The 25,524-nt window shown below is 44.1% G+C and overlaps 1 protein-coding gene across 6 annotated transcripts in view; it reads right to left on the bottom strand.

Annotated features, from left to right (window-relative positions):
• GRAMD1B (GRAM domain containing 1B) overlaps positions 1 to 25,524 on the bottom strand; it is a 230,608-nt gene that overhangs the window by 66,305 nt on the left and 138,779 nt on the right. For 5 of the 6 annotated variants that reach the window (XR_003852254.1, XM_029573983.1, XM_029573984.1 and 2 more), the window contains one exon: positions 4,802 to 5,012. Coding sequence is in view for 5 of the 6 variants with exons in the window: in XM_029573983.1 (XP_029429843.1) it covers positions 4,802 to 5,012 (211 nt within the window). In the remaining variant the exon portion in view is untranslated. Of the gene's footprint in view, positions 1 to 4,801; positions 5,013 to 13,244; positions 13,328 to 25,524 lie in introns of those variants that run through there. The other variant, XM_029573987.1, reaches the window with a different exon arrangement.

Raw genomic sequence — 25,524 nt, 5'->3', positions numbered from 1 at the left:
CCACTGAATATCCTGTTACAAGTTATCCGGCTAACTGTAACCGAATAACTTATCTGTGCACCAGCTTAAAGAATACCCGGGTCCTCTTTGTATATCAAGGCTGAGGTATGGCTGGATCTTGCCACAGTCATCCAGCATTTCCTCTCTTGCCCATCAACCGGCATGCCTAGTGAATTGTTATTCTCAATGGTAGGGGACATTGTGAGTTCATGGATGATACTAGAGTTGGTGGTAAACTTGGTCTTCCTTAAGATCAACCTCTCTCTGCTGGGTTTTCCTGAATTTCCATGTGAGTGGCAGGAGGACTGAGTGCACAGGCAACTCTGACCGTTCCTGCCTGCCGGGCACTGCCTCTTGCTTCAGTGCCCGGATATGTTGTTGCCACACTTCTTGCTAGCTTACTCCTCACTTTCGGGCCGATTCAGTAAAGTCCGCGGGAGAGCGGACGAACGCCCGCTCTCCCGGCGCGCGCCCAGGCCACTCGCCTATGTGCGCGATTCTGTATTTAAATTAGGTGGTGCGGTAGAAACGGGCAAAAGGAGGCACTAGGGACACTGTACTGTACTGTACACTGTACTGTACTGTATCGGCCTGTTTGTGCCTCGAGGTGTTGATGCCACTTTTAGTGCCCTTTGCCCCTCTTTTGGTGCCGTGGGGTGCTCATGTCGCTTTTGGTGTCTTGAGGTGCTGATGCCTCTGCTGCTGAGGTCTGCCAGCAAGTTTCATAAAAATTAGATGAAAATACTAAAGTTGGAGTCAAAAATAGTTTGCTGTGGTAACTGGGAGCAGCCACGGCTTGGGAAAACAGCCAGGAGGACAGATGAAGGCAGACTGACTGTTTCCACACACATACTTTATTTACAATAACAGAAAAGTATAGCACAAAAGGCTGCTTACCTTTGCAGACCTTAACTCTGTCACAGTCCTTAACGTACAATGGCTGCAAGCCTTCTCTCTGGGGCCTCCCCAACACTTCTGAGTCCTGACTCCTTATACTATAGTGAGTGGAGCCTCCCTTATTTTATTTATTTATTTATTTATTTATTTATTTATTTATTTAACGCTTTTATATACCAGGCCAGATGACTGTGGCCAGTCCTTTAAGCTGCTCTGAGGGAGTTTCCTGTATACACTCTCACAGATGCTTTGCTTCCCCCACTGACTTTAATGAAAACTAATGAGACAGATTACCTGAATGAAATGAAAGAGTTCTGATCCAAACCGAATGGGCCAAAGAAATCAAGAAGCCAAATCGAAAATCCTAACTGAAACAAAAATATTTTCTGCGCACATCCCTAGATGTTTGGTGATGGGGGGTGGGGGGGAGGTAATATTCAGTAGGGGTGTGCATTCGTATTGACCGCATATGTAAAACGCTACGCATATTTTTTTTTTAACTTAAAAAAGTGATGTGACATAAACGATCGGATTTCCCACATATCCAACATAGCTATGTTGGATATGTTGGAAATCGCGATTGTTGAGCCAAAATAAAAATTTAAACCCCCTCACCCTCCTTAATCCCCCCCCCCCAGACTTACCACAACTCCCTGGTGATCGAGCGAGGAGTGAGGACGCCATTTCTGCAATCCTTGGCGAGAAGCATGTGACGTCGGCGCCACGTCGAGTGACGCGGCGTCACGTGATTCCCGGCGAGTTCGCGCCGGAAGGCTCGTTCGGCCCAAAAAGAACTTTTGGCCAGCTTGGGGGGGTCAGGAGCCCCCCCAAGCTGGCCAAAAGTTCTTTTTGGGCCGAACGAGCCTTCCGGCGCGAACTCGCCGGGAATCACGTGACGCCGCGTCACTCGACGTGGCGCCGACGTCACATGCTTCTCGCCAAGGATTGCAGAAATGGCGTCCTCACTCCTCGCTCGATCACCAGGGAGTTGTGGTAAGTTTGGGGGGGGGATTAAGGAGGGTGAGGGGGTTTAAATTTTTTTTTTTGCACATATGGACATATACCCAACTCATTTAATTTTTTTTATGTCCATATTGACCGCAAATGGGACCCCCTTTGGACATATTGACATATGGACATAAACTTTTGCTCTGCACATCCCTAATATTCAGCCACTGGTTTGCAAAGATATCCAGATAAACCTATCTGGCTCACTTTGGCAGGATATTCAACAGCACAGCCGCACCATTGAATACAACGTTTTCTGGCTAGATTCAGAACTACTCTATAGCACGACCTGAGTTAGATGAATAAGTTAGCTGGTTAATTCCGAATATTGGAGTTAGCCAGATAGGTTATATCTGGCTAACTTAACTTTGTCTCAGAATGCTAAATGTTAGCTGTATAATGAGTTAACTGGATATGTGGTGGAAATATTCAAAAGTCTACATTTAGCATTTTATATCTGTACTCTGCCTAGGATCTTGAGATTCAGCGGATTATAAACGTTTTTAAATAAATAAACAAATAAAATAAAGGTGGAGAAGGAACTGGTGCTGCTGATGCCCACTGCCTGCTCTTTTCTCCACCGCATCCCCACTGCTCCTCTGCTTCTGGTTCTCCCCTTCTTGCATACCAGCCATCAACATCCAGTAAGAGTGCCAGACTAGAGAGCGATGCTTTCTCTCACCATGGGTTGTACAGGGCGACCACTCCCAGCATGTAAGGATTCAGCCCAATGAGGAGTTTCAGCCAGTTTTCCCACTTGCTGTACCAAGGAATCCACAAGCAGCAACACTTCTGTTCCTGTTCTTGTCAAAACACCCCCATTCGTGTTCCTGCTGGAAACCCGGTATTATCTCCTCTGGGATATTAATTATGGGGATGACCTCACCAAGGGGGGCAGCTATTGAACTCAGATCCTGTGAGGCATCCTTAAAGGGCTTCAGGACTTGTACAGCCAGCATCAGGTGTAACCAATCCTGATGCACCAGGGTATGACCCACACTGATCTCAGTCTCCACAGATAGCTTATGAAAGGGTATTAATGGCTTCCACTTGGTACCTACATCCTAAATAAGATGGTACACGGGAGCCATGACTGCTGTCCACTTCTCATGGAGCTGCTGATGAAAACGCCCTACCTTCCTGCACTTCTCTAGCAGGTGGCACAGGACACAGTTGCTGCCTTCCTTTCTTCCCAGCTCCAGAGCATCCCTTCCTGCCAGGTGCAGCAAGTGTCCAAAGCACTGGATCACCTGGTAGCCTCCATACCCCACTACCTTGATCATGTTGCTTTTACTGTCTGTAACAAAAAGCCAGCATGTCTTTCCAGCCTAGTTGCCAGCTCTTCATCATCCCTCTTATCATCACTAAGCTATGGGATGAAGTATGGCTCTCAGATATATACCTGTGCCTGGCTGGTGTGCACCCACTACAGTTTCTGCCTGCCCCTACCTCATTCAACTGCCACCAGTGTGCAATCAAAGACAGGTAAGCATGGGTACCATTCTGGCTGGTCCAGATGCCATACGTAATGTGGATGCTACTCCCCTCTGCCTTGCTCAACTGCACCTGCATACAGGCACGGCACTGAGTATACAGCGTAGATATCGCCCACCTACTAAACGTTGTCCTGAATGGAACTTTGTAATTTGGGGCTAGGACATGCATCAGTCACCTGAATCCAACATTCCCCAATGATCTGCAGTAGCAGGTTGTCCAGGGCACTCATTTTCTTGATGGTCCATGCCATCACCTTAGATGCTGACTGCTTCTTGTCCTGAGACAATGATAGGAAATACCATCTGCTATATGGTGGCTTCCTGCTGTCATGGGGGTGGGGGCTGCTGGCCTGCCTCCAAACTGGGGGAAGAAGCCAGGGAATCAGCTTGGGAGGTGGACTTTCCTTTTGCTATGACTTTCCTGCTCCTGCTGCTTTGAGCACAGGATGGGGTTGGAGTCTCCAGATTAGTATCCACCTTCCCTGAAACCAACACTAATGGCTGTTTGAAAAAATGGCCCAGCAAAATGCCATTCCTGTACACCTTTAACGTGCCTTCACACCTCTGATGTCTTGTGGGATCTCCTCTCTTGATCCTTGGGCTGTGTTGCTGGGATTGGGGTGAGGGTGGACCAGGAGGTGATCTTGGCCCCAGCAGGATCATTTACTGACTTGAGCTGTTCAATGGATATCACACTGGTAACTAGATTCTTGGGATATGCATTAGTTTCATAGGAATGCCAAAAATGCAACACATGAGGCCATTTTTAATAGAATGAACTGAAAATAGCCTCCTATTTTCAGGTAGCTTTGTTTTTGTGTTATTTTTGGGGAAAAAAAAAAAAAAAGACCTCCAGTGACTCTGGCATGGCCTTCCCAGGCCAAAACTCTGGCCCAGCTGTATTGTAATTTTCCATAATTTGGGCAGTGCCAACTGCTTCGAGAATGGACAAATTGGCCCATTAGGATCATCTGCTGGAGTTGAAAGTGAATCATAAATCAAACCCAGCAAAGAGTCAGCCCTACAGTCAAAAGAAAGAATTGTACTGATACTCAGAAACTACGAAATCAAGAGGAATCCATGATTGGGCCTTCGGAGACTGTGCAGCCAATTAGATTCAGTGTATGGGTACTCACACTGAATAGCCAATGAGAACTAGTAAAGCACCACTGAATGAAAAAATAACCAACAAGAACAGGCGTATAGAGACTGTGCAGTCAACAGCAATCAATGTACTGCTATTTAGAGAGAGGGGTTTGAGTCGGCTATAGGTATTTCTCTAAAGAATGTGAATCTTTCTATTCAGTTTCTGGAAGAATGTGAAACACAATACAACAGAAAAATTAACGAGGGAGATAAACAAAATCAGAGCTAAGTAGCTCACGGGAAAAGGCTCTTACCTTGGAGTTCTTGCCTCCACTCCGGCCTGACTGCGAGGAACAGCTGCGTTGCACACACTGCTCTGGTGTAGATGGGGACTTGTCAAAAGAATGGTCAGAGCCCTTCTCTACCATGACGTCCCCCTCGTTGTTCTGAGGTGTCGGGGACCTGGACCGTTTACGGAGGATGGGGGAACAAGCAGGCGTGCTGCGATTCGAGTTACTGGCGGTGCTGCATGACGCAAAAACAGAGACAGCATCAGAGGTTGAGGCTTGACTTCAAATAGACAAAATGTCTGCGTTAGCATTTATGCAACCAGGATTAGGAACTATCCTACTCCTGTATGCATGGCCTAACACACAGAGATAACATTTTATTGTATGCATGAGTCCATCACATAGAACTACTTTACCACTGAACAAGACAGTTATCCTACTACTCTAGGCATGGACCCAACATACAACATTTCCTACTGTAATATTTCTCAACCAGTGTGCCATTAGGCTTGATCAGGTATGCCATGAAACATTCACCACTGCCTGATGCTCAGGTCCAGACTAGCACCCAAGTTCTGTTCTCAGCACCTCATAATAATGAAAGACACAAGCAGCAGCTCTCAAACATGTGAGTGCTCCTTTCTGAGAGCATATGCAGTCTCCTCTGCCTCTCTTTCCCGTCTATAGCATGAGCCTCAGAGTGTGGGAATTAATGGACAGCATGCAGGGAATAGTCAGCCGGGCCCTGCTCTGTACAGCACATGCCTTTTTGAATTGTCTCCTTCAAGTCCTTCCATCCTCTCTGTTATTCTCAGGTTGAGTGAGGTGGGGAGAGCATGCACTGAGCACTGGATGTGACTCACTCCCACTATTAGGAGCAGCAGCCATGGCGGAGCACTAGTAGCCATATGGATCACCTCCAGTGGCAGTAAAAAGTAACTAATAGAGCTGGTTGCCAACACTGCATGGACTTCTGCCTTTGTATATTGAGGGAGCTGGAGACAAGGAGAGGGGAGGCCTGCTTGCAGCGAGGAACTGAGAGGACATAACTGGGAGAGAAGGAATCCATATGTGGTGAGCAACTGAGAGTAGGGAAGCTGAGGAAGCAGGAGTATCTGCAGGGTGAGGAGATGAGGCAGACTGGTAATGTGCCAAGATTAAAAGACAGCTGAGAGTGGCAGGGAGAAGCACAAGGAGATAGAAGGGGGCGCAAGGCCTGACAGTGGGGCTAAAATGTCACTAAAGCCAAAGGAAATGGTATTGAAAATTTTGCTGAAGTTGTGGACAACCCACAAATGCAACTGGCACTTCAGTGCCAGAGGAGCCGTAGAGATAGTGATAACTATTGCTGGTTTTGTTCCTCCAGTAGTTATCACCATACTGTATAAATATGTCATTAGTCTGAAAAATGTGACCTTCATTGGTTCTATATGGTCTATGCTTAACCTCTGCCCATAGAAGGTAATGGGCAGCATTGGTTTCATTGGTAGATGCTGTAAAGTGATATACGTATCTCTAAGTCTGGATGATGTCTTCTACTAGTATAAAGGGTGAGACTTGCAGAGTGCATACTCCTTTCTCTGCTTCTTTTGTTTTGACAACTTTTGATTGCACGTTATGGGCCGGATTTTAAAAGGGTTACTCGCGCCGAGCCAATTTGTCGCTGTGCCGGGGATCGCACTCCAGCAATCGGCCAGCGCGCACAACTTGCACCTGCCCAGAGGCAAAAGGTAAAACAAAGATTGGGGGGGGGGGGTTAGAGTAGGGCTAGGGAGGGAAAGGTTAGGGGAAGGGGTGGGAAGGTCAGGTTAGGGGGAAGGGAAGTTCCCTCACAGGCCACTCTGATTTCGGAGTGGCCTAGGAGGGGATGGGGAAAGACTGCGCGGCTCAGTGCGCGCAAGGTGCACAATTGTGCACTCCCTTGCACGCGCCGACCCCTGATTTTATAATTTGCATGCGCAAGTTATAAAATCGGGTGTACATATGCGCACGCCGGGTAGTGCACACACATGTACGCCCGCGCGCAACCTTTTAACATCTACCCCTATGTTTTTCTCCCTGATGCAGAAACCAGTGAATGCAACACATTTTTCCATGGAGGGAGGAAATCTTGTACTCTGCTCCTAGACTTAAGGCCTAGCTTCTTTTGGAAGAGCCCCTAGGAGGAATCATGGGGAGACAACCAAAGAGAACAGCCTGCCTTGGAAGTCTCATCATTGAGCTCAGCCTCAGGATTGAGGCTCTACGGGATTGTACAACAAAAAAGTACAGTACATCTGAGAAAATCGTACTTTTTCTGTTATCAGAAAAGAGTTCCCTCTATGCTGAGGAGTCCGCGATGCTGCTAAAGCATTTTGTTTTGCTACTGGCTGTATGAAATTCTTTACTGTGCAAGCCTGTGGAATTCCTTGACTATCCCTGTTTTGGTTTAATAACATTTGGCATTATTGGACCCCCCCATCCAAGTTGTGGACTGAATCCTTTCCCCAAGGTTCGGGGGCGCTTGAAATGGAGGGTTGCTTGTGAACTGTGGTGGGTCTGAAGAAGCAGCAATGTATTGCAAGTTGAACCTTGTAAACCATTATGATGGCTTATAAATGACGGTATATAAAACTCAACAAATAAATAAAAATATCCAGCGAGGGAAGTGTCTGTTCAAGCCACAAATGGAGCAATGGTTTACCTGGTCCATTACACCATCTGCCAAGACTGCCAAGTCATGATTTCGGAACCCACAGACTAGAGCAAGGAAGAATCACAGCCCCTAAGCACCTGTCTTTTATTTTATGTACCCCATATCAAAGGGTATTTATAGGTGAGGTCGATACTCAAAAGGGTTTGTTTGGTTAACTTTTGAATTAGCCGGACAAACCCCAAGATGTGAATTTTCTGTCCCTGTCACCGGCGAAATTTTACTTGGCTAACCCAAAGTAAGCCACAGAGATTGAAAAGTGTGATACTTCAGCCAATTTTATTTTGTGTGAGTCAAGAAATTAAATCTGTTCATGACCTAAGGCTGAATAATTGATGCACATATGCCCAGCCAGACTCATCTATACGTACTTTATATGCTGAGGTCAGAACAGAGAGATCTCATCTACAGTTCTGCATTATCTATCGTATAGTGAGACTGCCCTAGAGAGAGAAGGAAAGTTGAAAAATGCAGACAGAGAAGATTATTAGAGAGATGTTTACGTTCATTCCAAAGCTGAAGAGATAGAATAGAGAGGGAGATTTATAGTGAATGATTTTCTCCCTCTGCCCTGATCCACTGATAATTCTCCCATCCAATTCTAGCTCTTCTTACTGTCTCATCCTACCCACCCCTTGCTCTAATGCATGGTGCTCTCTCATCTGTCTCCCTTTCAGTCCATGGCATGCCCATGGGACATGTGTCATGATGCAAGATTAGACTTTGCTTCTGAGTTCACACTTTCTGCTTCAGGGCAAATTTTCAGTCACCAGATGGAGCCCATCTGAGATGCATTCAATAGGCATAAGCCAAGAATATTGCTTAACATAAGATAATTCCCAAGCAAAATGACTTTGCAAAGAGGAGGCACTAATCATCTGACATTACCAGAGAAGACCAGAGCACACAGCTGGAATTAACAGCAAGCAGGGCAAAGTATGTTCCAAGCATGGTAGAGAGCTCACTGTGCATGTGCAGGACAAGCTAGGGCAGGGAGCACCTTTTGTCCACAAAAGAAGACAAGGTGGAGCGGAAACAAGATGGAGGCATGGCGGGCTAGGGTAGAAATGGCATGGGGTAAAAGCAGGGGAATGCATCAGGGCCACGTTGCAAACTATTCATGTTAGCCCAAAGTCTGCAGGGGTTTGTTTTCTGTTGGCTTTGCCCCAATTTTCAAAGCAAACGTGCAGCATAGTTTCACCGTGAGATTAGCCACGGGTACAAAATACAAGAGGAAATTTGCACCTGCTTTTTGTGGTGGGCACGTTTTTTTTTTTTTGTTTTTTTTGCATCGAAAAAAATGAGCATAGATTGGAAAAGGCCAACCTACACACGTCCCCAGGAACACCTCCTTTAACTGCGGCTAAAAGTGCGCCTGTACTTTCTGCCCCGCTGAGGGTGGACAATTCTCAGAAAGTTGATTCAGGTGGGCAAAACATTTTTCACCCAAATAAATGACTTTGAAAATGGTCCTCACTGGGTGTGGTCAGAACAAAGTATGAGACAGGGGAGCTGAGCGAGCCCTGAGAAGGCCAGTATGGCCCCTGAATCAGTAATTAGGTTTTAGGGGACATGCAGAAAAACTGTTTTTTTTATGTATTTTTTTGCATTTATACCTCGCACAATGCAAAGTACTTGATGGGTAACAGTTTTACCTACATGATAAAATACATATAAAAATGAGGAAAAAACAAATACAGCATAATCAAATGAGAGAAAAAACGTCAGCAACCAAAATACAAACAACAAATATTTTTAAACTAAAAATCAAATTAGATAAAATACATTTGGGTCTACAGGACATAAAAACATAGAGGTAGATTTTAAAAGCATTGCTTGCGCAAAAATGGCCACATACGTGCGTATGCAGGCTGCGCGGGAGCAACGTGAATTTTAAGTAGCCGCAAAGTACGCACCTACATACCCTTGTGCGTGTCAAGACAAGGGGGAGAAAGGGGTGGGGAATGGGTTCCCGGGCAGGGCCAAAACGTACGCTCGTAACTCTGAATTTTAAAAAAAGATGACCCTGGCGCGAGTCTGTGTGTTATCTATGTAAATTTAACGCTGGTCCTGATGAGGAGCAGGTCTAGAGATCTCCAGTTTTAGGGCTTTCAGCACAGCGTGAAGGTTCAGGGTCAAGTGGGGGAGACTTACAGGATGAAGAACCAGAGGGATCTTGGGGACCTCAATATCAACTGGACAAACTGGTGGACTAATTGGGAAAACTGATTTTTCCTTTGCGCGAGCACGTTTTAAAATCCGCCTGCATATGTGGGAAAAAGCCGCTAAAGCTCTAGCGGAAATACACGCAGGGACAGATGAAGCCCGCAGGCCGTACCTAATATGAAGGCTATTCTTTTACCTGTCTTATGTGTACGGGAAAAAGCATGTGTAAGGCGTTACTGATGATCTTCCCTGCTGAGGATCAGGAAGAAGTGTAGTGTATCCTTATGTAGTATTCCACAGTATTCTCTGGCTATTCTTTCCAGCCCATGGATGCGACATAAGATGATAAGAAACTGTACAGTTATTATGGTATGTGTCACTTATGGAGAAGTTCCCATCCATTTGTAAATCTCATGAATCAAATTTTCCCTAGCTCAGCAAGAGAGAGGAACTGGTTGTCTGATTGACAAGTCTTATGTTTCCACCTTCAACACAAAGAAACCTACTGTGTATTATGTAAGGAGCTCATTTTTTTCACAGCAAGGATAAAGAAATCTACCAGGTACTCTAACTCGAAAGCAAGCACGCAGGCACCCATACACGTGCGTATGGGCGCTCGAGTGAACATTCACGGGAATTTTAAATCATGCACGCATTTAAATGCGTATGATTTAAAATATGCCTACCGCGCATATGTGTGCCCCTAATTTTAAGCAGTTACTTGAGCAAATGCAGTTCGCGTATCTTCCTTAGGACTTTGTCAGCTTTAATGCGCGCAGGGAAGCAGATAATAAAATGTGCTCGCGCGAAGGCCATTCCCAGTTTTACCCATTGGTCCATCAGTTTTCCCAGTCCATCTCCAGGTCATCCAGACCTCTCTGGTTCTTCAGCCTCGACTCCCCCCAGTTGCCTCAGACCCTTCACCCAGTTGATTTAGGCCTACACGGAGATTTATGAAGACTTACACCTCATCAGGAGCAGAAGTAAACGTGCAGCTAACAGTACACAGCGCTCTGCGGTGGCCGGTTTCAAAATAAGGCTTTACGCACATAAATGTTGGCCCTGCCCCAAAATGCCCAGGCCCCGCCCCCTTTTTTTTTTTTTTTTACTCGAGCACACACATTTAAGCGTGTAATTACTGGCTATTAAAATACACGTCGCTCACGTGCGGCCCAGATACTTGCACATATGGGCCTTTTAGCACAAGCAACACTTTTAAAATTCGCCCCTTAGTGTGTATTTATGTAAACTCCTTGTCTTTAAGGCCTGCAAAAGAGATGTTTATGTGTATCTCTAACAATTTGGAATTGTGTTTTTTGTGGGAACAAATGCCAAAAGCTCCATGGTCTGTGCTGGACACAGACCCTTTGAAAAAGCGGCCAACCTGATGCGAATGGGATTGCAGTGGCTCTGAATTTGAAGAAAGGTATTATCCCACATGTGCACTTCTGTTAATTTTGTTATGGCATGAGTGTGAATTCATGATAGTAATCCCAAAATTTTACCTGGGGGAGGGTGTAAGGACTCATTGGATTCCTTTCTAAGCAATGTGTCCCTTTGACAAACAAACATGTTGTGGAGTGTAGGAAGATGGTACGACCTATTTGCTAACGTAAACTGGCCAGCATGCATTGCTCTGGCTCCCTCCCACACATTGTCCGAGTCACGGTGACACCATGGGGCTTCCGATGTTACCAGACGGAATCTGGGGACTTCGCTGCCTTCCCAGGGATTTACATGAAGAGGGGCCCCTACCTGATCCCCACAATCCCACCACTCTGTCGCGCATACTTGTATAATGGGAAAACCCACACGGTCAATGTGGTTCTAGGAGGCTGAGAAGAGAGGCAGAGATGCAAAGATTAAAAAAAAAAGTTATTCCATTCCAAGTAAAAACCACAAAACTATCCCAAGAGCTAGACTTTTGATCTATGCAACAACTTTTGTTCTCTTTTGTTAAGAAAGGCTATTAATAGAAGAATGAAATTGGTAAAACAGCTAAATCACAGAAACTTTCAGATGCAAATATCACAGTTTTCACATTTGCTAAAACAGTTCTTTTTCTGTTCACTAGTATCTTTCAGTTTCCTTACAAACACAACTTCAGGCAGATCTCATTTTTTCCCCTGGTATCCCCGTCTCCTCCTGTGTTCTACACTTTCTTTCCCTGTTTCTCTTAATGGCACAGATTATACAACATGCACATGAACACCAACAGAAGATTTCTGTGACCTGGAAAAAACTCCTACACCAACTCAGTTTCCATCAGACATGTTAGTGGGATCTCCCCAAAGCAATACAATTCTGATCAGAGCCTCTGGTCCAGTGTGAGCGTCTGTATGCAACAGTTGTGAGCTCCCGATTATTCCTGGATGGGGCCCAGTCGAAGGTGATCTACAGTCAGGTGCAGATGTTGTGAAGTAGGTCCTTCAATGCAGGCTTTCTAAGCCCATCTCGTCGCTCCGTCTTCCAGAAATTGCCTGCCTCCCTACCTTTCCAATTCCACGGCAGTTTGCATTGGGCACTGCTGCAGGATTCACTGACTTGAGTGAGAGAGAGCCGTCTTAATGTCTTTGACGGCTCCCTTGTCTCAGCTTGCAATCATTCACGTTAAACAAAATTATTATTTTTGGTAGGTCCTTTTCCAAGTAACTACTCCAGCCAACTCCACGTTCCACAAATTCTGCCACTTTTCGGCAAACTTTTCTAAAGCAAGCATGCAAGTCTCTACTCAAAGTGATGGCTTCAGCTCTTCTGCATTCTCCTGGGGTTTGTCTGCTTCAGCAGGAACTCTAGAGTGGCTCTGATGAGATTTTCTCACACAAAAACAGTCAAAGAATTCAAAGGGGCATGGGAAAAACACTGTGGATCTCTAAAGGCTGAAGGATGGAAATGAAGGGTGCATGGGGGTAACCTGCCCGATGGCGGTTACTACCCTTAACAATATGCATAGGGATTGCTACCCTTAACCAATAAGCCTTGATGCTTTTGACGCAACTGCTCTCTGCTTTGACATTGTTCTCCACTTTGACAGCATGGGGGGAAAAGGGGAACTGGATTCAGAGGACACCCAACATGGGCCCCAACCTTTACAGTCTGGGGTATTGATACGCAGACATAAGAGAAAAAGCACAGGACTGCTTCTACAGACAAGTTCAAAAGCAAAGCACGTCAAGTGGCATTGTCTGAATTTTCAAGAAAGGCTCCTCACCCAGTAAAAATATTGCATTGTTAATATATAAGGCTTGGGAGTAAAACTGCATGGAGCAGCAGTTGCCACCATAGGAAACTTGCTGGGCAGACTAGATGGACCATTTGGTCTTTTTCAGCCGTCAATACTATGTTACATGCACTCCCAACGTTATTCCCAATGCTTAACATTATCACAGGAGAAAAGGTTTAATAATATCCATTATTGATTTTGTTTCGCAAGACCTGTCTCATATTATAAGATAGTCCTCAGATTCCCCAGTGTCTCCGAGCCCAGGCAATAAATGTCAATTTTAATTTCACTCCAAACAGTTCAGCCGTCAACCTCTTTGCTTCTCACACTTCTCTTGTAGAACTCCTGCTGGGATTATTTTCTGGGCAGTAACTTCTAATTCGTACCAAATCTTCCCGTGTCTTCCTATGTTTCTGCCTGCTACATGTTTTTTCCTCGGGTGACATCGCACAGCCACGGGCTTCCTTAGCTCAGGTACCAGCTCCACTGAAAGAGACAGAAGCAGCCACGTGCACCAGCTTATAAATACACAACAAAACTGTTTTCTTGGGTTTTTTTTCTTAAACAGGTCAACATTTTCATCCCCAGTTTACATTAAGGCATCCTCCTTGGAAGGTTGCCACATTGGATCATTCCTGCAGTAAGTATAGAGACTTCTACAGTGTTCTGGAAGCGTCTGTGTGAGAACACATCAGAAGGAAAAAAAGGCAGTTTTCCTCTCTACCCTGCAGAAGGGACAAACAGTACTGGATCTATGGTGTGCCCTCAGAGTGCCATTTATTTATTTTCCACCTCAAAGTGGATTACATTCAGGTACTGTAGGTATTTCCCTACCCCCTGCAGGTTTATAATCTAAGTTTCTACCTGAGGCAATGGAGGGTAAAGTGATTTGTCCAAGGTTACAAGGAGCAGCCGTGGGATTTGAAGCCTGGTTTCCCTGGTTCATAGCCTGATGCTCTAATCACTAGGCTACTCCTCCACTCCTTGCCAAGGAGAGGTCTTATGAGCTGTCTCTCCTTGTTTTTGAGAGACAAAAGCTCGCAGGGGTAAATTACTGAAACTGTCTGTTCCTGGTTGTGTGTCTAGGTCCTCAGATCTGGGAGTAGGGAAGGTGTACGTTTCCCATGACTGAGTGATTGCTCTTACTCTTAGGATTTTGGTTCCTGCTGGAACAGAATCCTGTTGTAGTACTCGGGAGAGTTCTGTGTTTTGCGGTTTTGGGGTTTCTTTTGTTTGTTAGCAGACGCGCTGACAGCTATGGAGAAAGGGAGTTTAACTTTTCATTCTGTCGTTTAGTTCCAGTCAATGTATTCAAGTGCCACCGAGATAGTATTCCAGAGGAAGAAAGCATATTGTGCCCTCCCGGTACAAAACAGAGGAAAGAGAGGAGATCTTGCACAGCACAGTCTATCTAAGCGGATTCAGGAGAGATGTAAGCAAAGCAGAGCACTGATTTTCACGTGTAAGGGGTCTCTCAAAGAATAAAAGAACCTTTAGAGTCAGTCACTCAGAGAACCTGAGGCAAAGAAAACTAAAGGGGATCCTGATAGGGTGGGCTGGTGAATGTAGAACTGTGAAAATGTAGATCCAACCCCATGAAATTGTTTTGTTGTTGTTACATTTAACAGTTTTTAATGTAAAGTTTTCTCAGTTGATTTTCTTACTGTTTTATGTAAAATGCAATTGCGGATTTTGTTCTATGTACACCGACGTGATATCTCTGATGAGCGGCGGTATATAAAAACCAATAAATAAATAAATAAATAAATGACTTTGTGTCCGATTATCATTAATGAAGAAATTGATTATTAAGTAAAATTTATGTTGTTGAAACACCACTTTTAGCATAAAGAGTGCTTCTTTAGAATGATTGCTATTCCTATCCCTAAGGTTTCCTGAAATAAAGCCAGGGACGGAGACGAGTGTGTCAGGTCTCAGTCCCATGTAAGCCCTCTCTCTCTGCTGTGAGAGGGGCTATGAACATTTACTTATGTTCCTTCTGAGTCTACTCCTTTAAAGCCTCATACTATATGAAGACCCCTTGTTTTTGAACTTCCATTCCGAGGTCAAAGAATTACATGATGTGCATCATTAATACTTTTCAGGTATTTGGATATTCCTGTCACTCCTGTCTCATTTCTCCTCTAGCGTATACATAATTAAATTCCTGGATGGAATAAATGACTGCTTCATAGAGCAATTGGTTCAGGAACCAATGAGAGGGAGCTATTTTAGATCTAATTCTTAGTGGAACACAGAATTTGGTTAGACTTCTCTCACCAAATTCTGCGCTCCACTAAGAATTCCACTGGACTCCATAGTGATCATAATATGATCACATTTGAACTAATGACTGGAAGGGGGACAATATGTAAATCTCCAGCTCTAACACTAAATTTTCAAAAGGGAAACTTTGATAAAATGAGGAAAATAGTAAGAAAGCAACTGAAAGGTGCAGCTGCAAAGGTTAAAAGTGTACAACAGGCATGGACATTGTTTAAAAATACAGTCTTAGAAGCGCAGTCCAGATGTACTCCATGCATTAAGAAAAGTGGGAGGAAGGCAAAACAGTTACCTGCATGGTTAAAAGGTAAGGTAATAGAGGCTATTTTAGCCAAAAAAACATCCTTCAAAAATTGGAAGAAGGATCCATCTGAAGAAAATAGGAAAAAGCATACGCATTGTCAAGTTAAGTGTAAAACACTGATAAGGCAGACTAAGAGAGAATTTGAAATGAAGTTGGCCATAGAGGCAAAAACTCATAATAAAAACAAAAAAATATATACAAACCAAGAAACCTGTGAGGGAGTCGGTTGGACTGTTAGGTGACCGAGGAGTTAAAGGGGCTCTTAAGGAAGAAAAGGCCACTGCAGAAAGACTAAATGAATTCTTTGCTTCTATGTTTACTAATGAGGATGTTGGAGATATACTGGTTCCAGAGATGGTTTTCAAGGGTGCTGATTCAGATGAACTGAACCAAATCACTGTGAACCTGTAAGATGTAGTAGGCCAGATTGACAAACTAAAGTGTAGCAAATCACCTGAACCAGATGGTATGCACCCCAGGGTTCTGAAGGAACTAAAAAAATGAAATTTCAGATCTATTAGTTAAAATTTGTAACCTATAATTAAAAATCATCCATTGTACCTGAAGAATGGAGGGTGGCCAATATAACCCTAATATTTAAAAAGGGCTCCAGGGGTGATCCAGGAAACTAAGGACCAGTGAGTCTGGTGGGAAAAATAGTGGAAACTATTCTAAAGATCAAAAATACAGAGCACATAGAAAGTCATGATTTAATGGAATACAGTCAGCATGGATTTACCCAAGGCAAGTCTTGCCTCATAAATCTGCTTCATTTTTTTGAAGGGGTTAATAAACATGTGGATAAAGGTGAACTGGTAGATGTAGCGTATTTGGATTTTCAGAAGGCATTTGACAAAGTTCCTCATAAGAGGCTTCTAAAGAAACTAAAAAGTCATGGGATAGGAGGCGGTGTCTTTTCGTGGATTACAGTTTGAAAGACAGGAAACAGAGAGTAGAATTAAATGGTCAATTTTCTCAATGGAAAAGGGTAAACAGTAGAGTGCCTAAGGGATCTGTAGTTGAACCGATGCTTTTCAATATATTTATAAATGATCTGGAAAGGAATATGATGAGTGAGGTAATCAAATTTGCAGATGATACAAAATTCTTCAGAGTAGTTAAATCACAAGCGGATTATGATAAATTGCAGGAGGACCTTGCGAGACTGGAAGATTGGGCATCCAAATGGCAGTTGAAATTTAATGTGGACAATTGCAAGGTATTGCATATAGGGAAATATAATCCATGCTGTAGTTAACCGATGTTAGGTTCCATATTAGGAGCCTCCACACAGGAAAAAGATCTAGGCATCATAGTGGATAATACATTGAAATCGTCAGCTCAGTGTGCTGCAGCAATCAAAAAAGCAAACCGAATGTTAGGAATTATTAGGAAGGGAATGCTGAATAAAATGGAAAATGTCATAATGCCTCTGTATCGCTCCATGGTGAGATCGCACCTTGAATACTGTGGACAATTCTGGTCACCACATCTCAAAAAAGATATAGTTCCAATGGTGAAGGTACAGAGAAGGGCAACCAAAATGATAAAGGGGATGGAACAGCTCCCCTAGGAGGAAAGGCAAAAGAGGTTAAGGCTGTTCAGCTTGGAGAAGAGATGGAGAGGAGAGATATGATAGAGATCTTTAAAATCATGAGAGGTCTAAAATGGGTAAATGTGAATCGGTTATTTACTCTTTCGGATAATAGAAGACTAAGGGGCACTCCATGAAGTTAGCAAGTAGCACATTTAAGCCTAATCGGAGAAAATTCTTTTTCACTCAACCCACAATTAAGCTCTGGAATTTGGTGCCAGAGGATGTGGTTAGTGCAGTTAGTGTAGCTGGGTTAAAAAAAGGTTTGGATAAATTCATGGAGGAGAAGTCCATTAACTGCTATTAATCAAACTATCTTAGAGAATAGCCACTGCTATTACTGGCATCAGAGGCATGGGATCTACTTAGTTTTTGGGTACTTGCCAGGTTCTTATGGCCTGGATTGGCCACTGTTGGAAACAGGATGCTGCGCTTGATGGATCCTTGGTCTGACCCAGTATGGCAATTTCTTATGTTCTTATGTTCTCTCATAGGGTTTATGGGGCAGACCGTGCACAATTTTGATAACTATTCTCTAGACCACTTCCACTCTATTTCCTGCCACAGTTGCAGCCTCCAGAACTGGATACAATATTCCCGGTGAGGACTCACCAATGCCTGTACAATGGCATGATCAAGCCCTTTATTGTACTCTTTAGTCTTCCCTCCAGCTCTGGCCACCACCTTCTTGCACCTTTTTGCCACTTTGAAATCATTGGATAATCAACCTAAGATCTCTTTTCCGCTATGCGGAACAGTATCTCACTCCCATCATGTTCCCCTCCCTCAGATTTCTGCAGTCCAATTCGTTGGCTCTGCATTTTTTAGAACTGAACATTAGCTGCCAAACAGTTGACCACTCCTTAATCGTTCCTAGATTTTTTTTTTATTCCATCTACTCCCTCATCTGTGTCCAACCAGTTACAGACATTAGTGTCATCTGCAAAAAGACCAATTCTCCTTTTTAATGGTTCCATAAAATTGCTTTCCAAAATAGCGAACAGAGTTGGCCCCAGGATCAATACCTGAGGCACTCCACTCATCACCTTTCTTCAGAGCACAGACCATTTACCACCACGCTCTATTGTCTACGCCTCAACCAGTTTCTAATTCAGTCCATCACGTTGGGTTCCACCCAGGGCCAGTGCTTCCATTAGGCCACCCTTGGATTAACCATTCAGCAAAATAAGCATGTGCATAGGGCACCAAGGGAAGGGGGAAACCAGAGAGTGTTGAAAATGTACATTTTTCTGTTGCCCCCTAGTTATAAGTAAATAATTTGTTTATATTGATTATTGCTATTTAGTGTTAAATAAATGCAATTTTTAAAAAGATTTATAATTAATATAGTTGTGGGGTCTGGCCTGGAAGAAAACTGAATTTGTAATCTCTTTTTTCACCTTTAGCACTTATTGAGTTTTAATGTCTTGCCAGTTAAGCAATGGAAGGGCGGAGGGGGCACCATCGTTCGGTTCTGCTTGGTGCATCAATTGGCCTTAATCCGGCCCTCCATTGGACAAACTAGGTGGTCACCTAGAGCTCCAAAATTTTTGAGGTGGCAGGATTGTCACTAAATGACAATCCTGCCAGCGTGAGGCATAGAGAGGTTCTATGCCAAATCTAATCTAATCTGATACAGGTATAAAAGGACAAGATTTATCACATTCACCAAATAGTATTTATCACAAAATGATGTAACCGAACCTTTACGGCACCTGTTTAGATTATATGGTTCTATACACTTATTCAACATTAATTTATGTGCCTTACTGTAAACCATTGTGATGGTACTTAACAACGGTATAGAAAAGTTTTTAAATAAAAATAGATAAATAAATAAATAAATAATCCTGCTTAAGAAGGGAGCACTGTGCTAGAGCCACTGCCTCCGGTAGGAGGGCGAGCTATGCTGGAGCTGCTACCAATAAATACGTTGGAGAGAGGGGACAAGGCTGAAGGTTTGCCTAGGGTGCCAAATACTCTTGCACTGGCCTTGTTTCCACCCCAGGCCACACATTTGTGAACCTCCTATGCGGAACAGTATCAAGAGCTTTGCTGACATGCAAGCACACTACATCTTATGTCTACCCACTATCTAATTCTCTGGTCATCCAATTGAAGACATCAATCAGATTTGTTCAACACGATCTCCCTCTGTTTAAAACCATGTTTCATCAGATCCTGCAGCCAGCTAGATTCTAGATGCTTCACTATCAGTTCCATTATTAGGTACAAGAAAACTAGTCTACAAGCACTCATGGACCAACCATACTCACTGCTGAGATACGCTATCCTCAGAGAAAAAGTAAACTCACCTCCAGAAAACACGATTGTACTTAGAAACATTAACTTCCATGCAGAGAGGCCTGAATTTGATCTCCACCTCAGGTCTTCCACTCCCTGGGCTCCAGTAGTGCTGTGGAGGCAGCAGTTACAAACTCTGAGGGTGGAGGGCATCCTAGTGACTGGGTTTGGGGCCCATGATTGCAGGGTTCCCAAAGGATCCCTGGTGCATGGCCTCTGGCCGAAAGCTGTTGGTGCAATGAATGGACTTAGGCAAGCTGGGAGAGGATAGACAATAAGCGAAAAATCCCCAGGTCATTGTGAATAAAGCCTCCTGCTGCCAGACTTCAGCCCTGATTCCAACTGAGCTGGAGATCAAAAGGAGAGAAAACTGCTGGGTTAAAAACAGAGAAACTACAACTGACTCCTGAGAAACGCTTCTGCAGAACTAGAGAAAGAAACCACAGGTATTCATGAGAAAAAATGATATGCATCAAGAGAGATAAACCACAAGTACCCTTGAGAGGCACATAACACAGGATAGAACTGACAGTATTCCAGGATGTATAACTGTGGGAACAGGATGGCTCTCTAGGTCACCTGTTCAAATCTGGCTCAGGTCAGCAGGGATGCAAAAAGGCAGCCATTGTGAAAGGCGTTGATGCTCTCAGCCCAGTGCCAAAGACCAAAGCAGAGGTATTCATAGCATGGCCCCTGTCAGATTCCTATGAATGTGAATTCTGCTGCACATCCTGTGAGGAGGCAAAAGCAGGGGTAGGCAACCTCATGCACACCAATCCGTAATGTATATACGTGAGATGGACTTGCATGCACAAGGCTTCAATGGTATACCAGTCTATCTCATGCCTCTTCATTAGGGACATCCACAAGGACTGGAGTTTGTCTGCCCCTGGGCAAAAGGGTAGAGAACTGACAGTATAACAGGTTATATTGCACAACCAGGCACAAAGCTAGCTGTCTAGGAGAGAAGAGAATTACAGTTACAGCACAGGATGACATGAAGGGAGAGCAGGGTAGAGAAATGCTGTTAAAGGAGGACACGCTTTCCTTGACAGAACATCCTACAGCTCTCCATATATTCACATTTAATTTAAAAACACCAGCACAGCCTCTTTGCAGCAGAATTCCACCAGCGCGATTTCTCGGCAGTGAACCTTTTTCCTCCTGACATTCATCCCCTTTGTATGCCATTTGGAAATCTAGAGAATCTACACAATGTGAAAAACCAGAAGGAGAAAGCAGGCCCTTTTCCAGGGGAACCTAGGGTGAGACAAAGATGTACATCCATAACATGGTTTCTCTTGCGGCCCACGGTGAGAGGTGACCTGAGCCATGGCTAAGCCAACACGGCACCCTATGTTCTGGTACGGGTACTCCTTCACGGTACGCCACTCCGAGAACATGTTGATGCAAAAGCAGTGATCTGTGCGCTTAACCTCGTCCTTGGTTGTACTGGGAAGAACCGGATCCCCGAGGCTATGAGGGAAAAGAACAGCCGTAGAAGGCCCCCCTCGCCTCCCCACCCCAGTGTGGTGGGAATTAGCCAAATTAGTAACGTGTGATTTTTTTTTCCACTGCACATTTATCAATTCTACTTCAGCAAAAGGAAGGAAAAGAGTTACCCAAACGTTTCACACACACACACACACACACACATCACCAGCCCCTCCAGTAGTCAAAATCCCCCAGCTCCTCTATCATTCAAGGCGCCCGAGCCTGATGGAAGGGGAGCAGGAAGAACAAATGCCTTTCCCCGTTTCTATGGTTACAGAGGCCTGTGATAGAACCAGGAATCCGGAACGCTGGAAATGCCAAAAACAGCTTGACCCAGTTTTGGGGGGGAAAATCGCATTGCATGAGACCCAGCTGAAATCCAAATTCGCAGCGAGCTCTTCTAGGGAAGTTGCTCTAGACGAGTGGACCAAGAGCGGGAGGTCGGCATCCCGGTGGTGGACCGGACATGGGGGGTGCTACAATCCCCCAATGAGGTGTACACCGGGTTAAGTAACCAGATAGCTATGTGGGTTATAAGGGACGGGCTGGTTTTGTCCCACTGAGTCTGCGGACTTGAAGTTTTCTTAGGAAAGCAGGGCTGCAAGGCATCCGCACCTATAGCGGTTTAGTCTCCCTATGAGGTTTCAGTCTCAGGGCTGTGAAATGCTTATGCTGGAAATATTTTTTTTATATTTTAGATTGTAAGCTCCACAGAGCAGGGACTGCCTCATGTGTAGCTGTATAGCGCTGTGTAAATCTGGCACTACTTCTACTAGTTTTCCAGCACAGAGACCCCTCTGCCGCCACCGCTGGGCTCGGCTTACTTTCATCTGTCAGTGAACAATCTGACAGGGAGCTTGACTTCACTCTCCTACCTCGCACTTCAGAGTTTTTCCTTCGACAGAAAATCTCTCTCCTCGGTTACGGTACGTATCTGAATGCAAACTATTAATGGTAAGAAACGCACATCACCCTTCACAGGCATCCTATACATTGGGAGGGCAATAATGAAAGCCCTTGGTCTTTATAACTATTGGCCAACTTTCATGCAGGTAGAAGTACTTGCATTATGTCAGCAATACCTGGGTATCTTCAGAGTACAGCAGGGGAAATAATCCCAGCCCAAGATTAGGTTGGGAGAGGCACTTACATGGGTGTTTCGCACAAAAAAATAGGCACAGTGTGCGGATACTTTTCAGAGGGCAATAATCTAAGCATCGTTTTGCTTTATTTTGTCACACACTCCAGGGATACAAACTACCCACAGGATTTGTGTAGAGCACGGGTAGTTTGATTATCTATCCCTACAGCCCAAGGCTTTCTTTTAGGGAGGGGAAGGGTAGGAAGAAGTGTTGGGACAAGTGGATAAGAGGTGTGTAATAGCTGAACTCTAATATCCTTTGTCATAGAGGCAGAGAGCTATGAGACACCCCTCCCCCCCCCCCACCAGAGAGCTGAGTCTTATTCCATTATCCCCTCCCATCGGGGTAGAAATACTAAATCTTCCCCTATTGGGGCACAGAGATATGAATATATTTTCTCTATAACTCTTCCCAGCCATGTGGGAAGGGGGAGGGAACAGAGGAGAGTTATAAGAAACCATTTTTAACAATTGAAGTCACTTCCTCTCATAGAAACACAAAAGCAGAAAAAGACCATAGGGCCTGTCTAGCCTGCCCATCCACACAACTGCTCAGCTCTACAATCCCCCCCACTCCCTCAGAGAGGTAATAGAGAGCTACACTCTTTGTTGCTATAGTAGCTCTTAAACTCTTAGGGATCAATTTTCAAAGGATTTAGTATCTTAACGTTTTGGAGCTAGGCTCCTAAATTGGCTCTTTTGAAAATTTACTAAGACGGAAGGTGAAAAATTAGGCTCATAGTTTCATTAGACATGATCATCTAAATTTAGGATCCTAAAAAATGGGTGGTTAGAGGGATGGAGTTAGGGTGGGGAAACGAGGAGCCGAGCATTCCTGATTTAGGAGCCTAAATCTAGGCAAATGAATGTCACGCTTAAATTTAGGGGCCTAAATTTATGTGAATTTTCGGTTGAAACCTTGGGCCCCTATGTTTAGCTGAAAATAGGCTCCTAACTTAGGCACCAAACCTTGGAGCCTACATTTAGAAGCTCAGCTTTTTCTGAATATTGGCCCCTTAGTACCCGAGGTATTTGCCAGTATGCATTTACTTAGGTTTGAGAATTTCCCAAGGGGTCTGAGTAAAGAGTAGGATGAAATGAGATGGGTCTAGCAGGCATTGGGGGTGGGGAGGGGGATCAATGGTATAGAGAGCAGCTGCCACTGTACAGTACATACGGACAATAGCCTTATAAGAAAATCCAATGATATGGCAAATGTGATCACCTCTGCTTGCACTAATGCCTGCCTATTAAAAATGTTTTGTGATGAGGGGCGTTCTTGATACTCAGCTCCTGCATACACTCAAATGTCCAAAGCAGAGCTTTGCCTAGGAGTCTGACAAAAGGGTGGGATGAAATGAGAGGGGGGCCTTCAGACACGATTAGTATTGTGCTTTAAAATACCCAAATACGACAGTGTAGACAGAGTCTCCAATATGGAGACACTGGTCAGTACTTTACCTACATCGTATATTTAAGGAACCCCCTTTAACAGCATTTTCTAGGGGGTTCAACATCAGAAATCTGCTAATATATTAGCAGAACATAGCCCTGGCAATAACTGTGAATTCTGTGCAACTTCAGAAGGGGGAAGAGGATGGAGACATCCAATAACGGGATTGATTGTTACAAGAAAGACGATAACAGATTGTAATTCTGATCATATGGTTTATGCAATTACGAGGCCATGCCTTCAAGTATTTGTGGGCCGTATACAATGAGTCATCGGAAAAGATTAATAGAACATCGTAACGGATTGCATACAGGAAAGTTAAGTGCCCCTCTTGTACGGCACTGATGGGAATCACGTCACACATTGTCACAGCTGAAATGGACCATCTTGGAAAAAGTAGGTAAAACATCTCGTGGTGGCGATAGGATAGCATGGTTAAATTATAAGCAACAGTTCTGGAACTTTAAATTACAGACCAGTATTCCAAATAGTCTTAAGGACAAATTAGATTGGTACTCTTTAATGTGATAAGAACATACATAAGATATGCCATAATGGGTCAGATGAAGGGTCCAAGAAACCCAAGTATCCTGTCTCCAATAGCAGCCAATCCAAGCCACAAGTACCTGGCAAGGAGCCAAACATTAAATAGATCCTATGCCAATAATACAGGCAACAAACAGTGGCTATTCCCTCTTGATTAATAGGAGTTGATTGACTTCTCCAGGAACTTATCCAAACCTTTTTATAAACACAGCTACACTAGCTGCCTTAACCACATCCTCTAACAATGAATTCCAGAGCATAATTGTACACTGAGTGAAAAAGAATTTTCTCCAGTTTGTTTTAAATGTGCTGCTTGCTAACTTCATGGAGTGCCCCCTAGTCCTTGTATTATCCAAAAGAGTAAATAACCATTTCACATGTATCCCTTCAAGTCCTTTCATGATTATGTAGACCTGTATCATATCCCCCTTAGCCATCTCTTCTCCAAGCTGAACATCCCAAATCTCTTTAGCCTTTCCTTACAGGGGAGCCATTCCAACCCTTTATCATTTTGGTCGCCCTTCTCTGTTCTTTCCCCAGTTCTACCATTTCTTTTTTGAGATGCGGCGACCAGAATTGCACATAGTATTCAAGGTTCGGTCTAACCAATGAGCAACCATTTGATTTGCCATTCCCTTCCTAAAAATTCCTAACATTCTTCAATGACACCTTGATTAATAAGCAGCGCTATGAATTTACAGAATTCTTTTACCACAGATGTTTTCTACTGAGTAATTCATAGGTATCACTGACGTATACACATGGCGACACAGGACGGCAGCATTTGGGATATCCCGCCTGAGTTGAGCAGCGGCATGAAGGGAGATAAACTCAAAACACCGCCAGTGTCGGGCTCGGCATTAGGAACAAATGACATGCTGCAGCTCTGGCAGATAAGTTTTATTTGCATTATGAAGAAAAATATTACAAAAGCAAAATGCTGAATAATGCCTGGACACTGGTGATAAGGAGGAACTGATGATTATAAATGAGCACTGCTTTGAACACTTGAGTATATGCAGGAGCAGAGAAGGAAAAAGTCCCCTCCTCATCACAAAACATTTTAAATAAGCAGGCATTAGTGCATGCAGAAGTGTGGATATGGAGGCAAAGGAGACATATGCAGAGCAGATTAGTATTAGATTTGCCTCATGGGCAAAAACCCCCACCTGCAAATCATTCTGCTTCTATCATACCTCACTGACCTCAATAACCGCCTGAATCACCCAAACAGCAGAAGTAAGCGATCAGAACTACAAAATCTCAACATTTCTGTCCATATTACTGGGGTGGCCAGCTCTGGTCCTCGAGAGCCAGAAAGATGCCAGGTTTTCAGGATATCCGCAATGAATATGCATGAGATAGATCGGCATGCACTGCCACCATTGTATGCAAATCTATCTCATGCATATTCATTGCGGATATCCTGACAACCTGGCCTGTTTGTGGCTCTTGAAGACCGGAGTTGGCCACCCCAGAAATAACAGGTAAAGAGAATCAGCATGTTAGTAGGTAGAAGTGCAGAAAGACCCTGACTGAACACAACG

This window comes from Rhinatrema bivittatum, chromosome 12 (assembly GCF_901001135.1).
Source record: "Rhinatrema bivittatum chromosome 12, aRhiBiv1.1, whole genome shotgun sequence".
Lineage (NCBI taxonomy): Eukaryota > Metazoa > Chordata > Amphibia > Gymnophiona > Rhinatrematidae > Rhinatrema > Rhinatrema bivittatum.
Note: the sequence above shows the minus strand (reverse complement) of the source record. Positions and strands in the feature narration are given on the sequence as shown.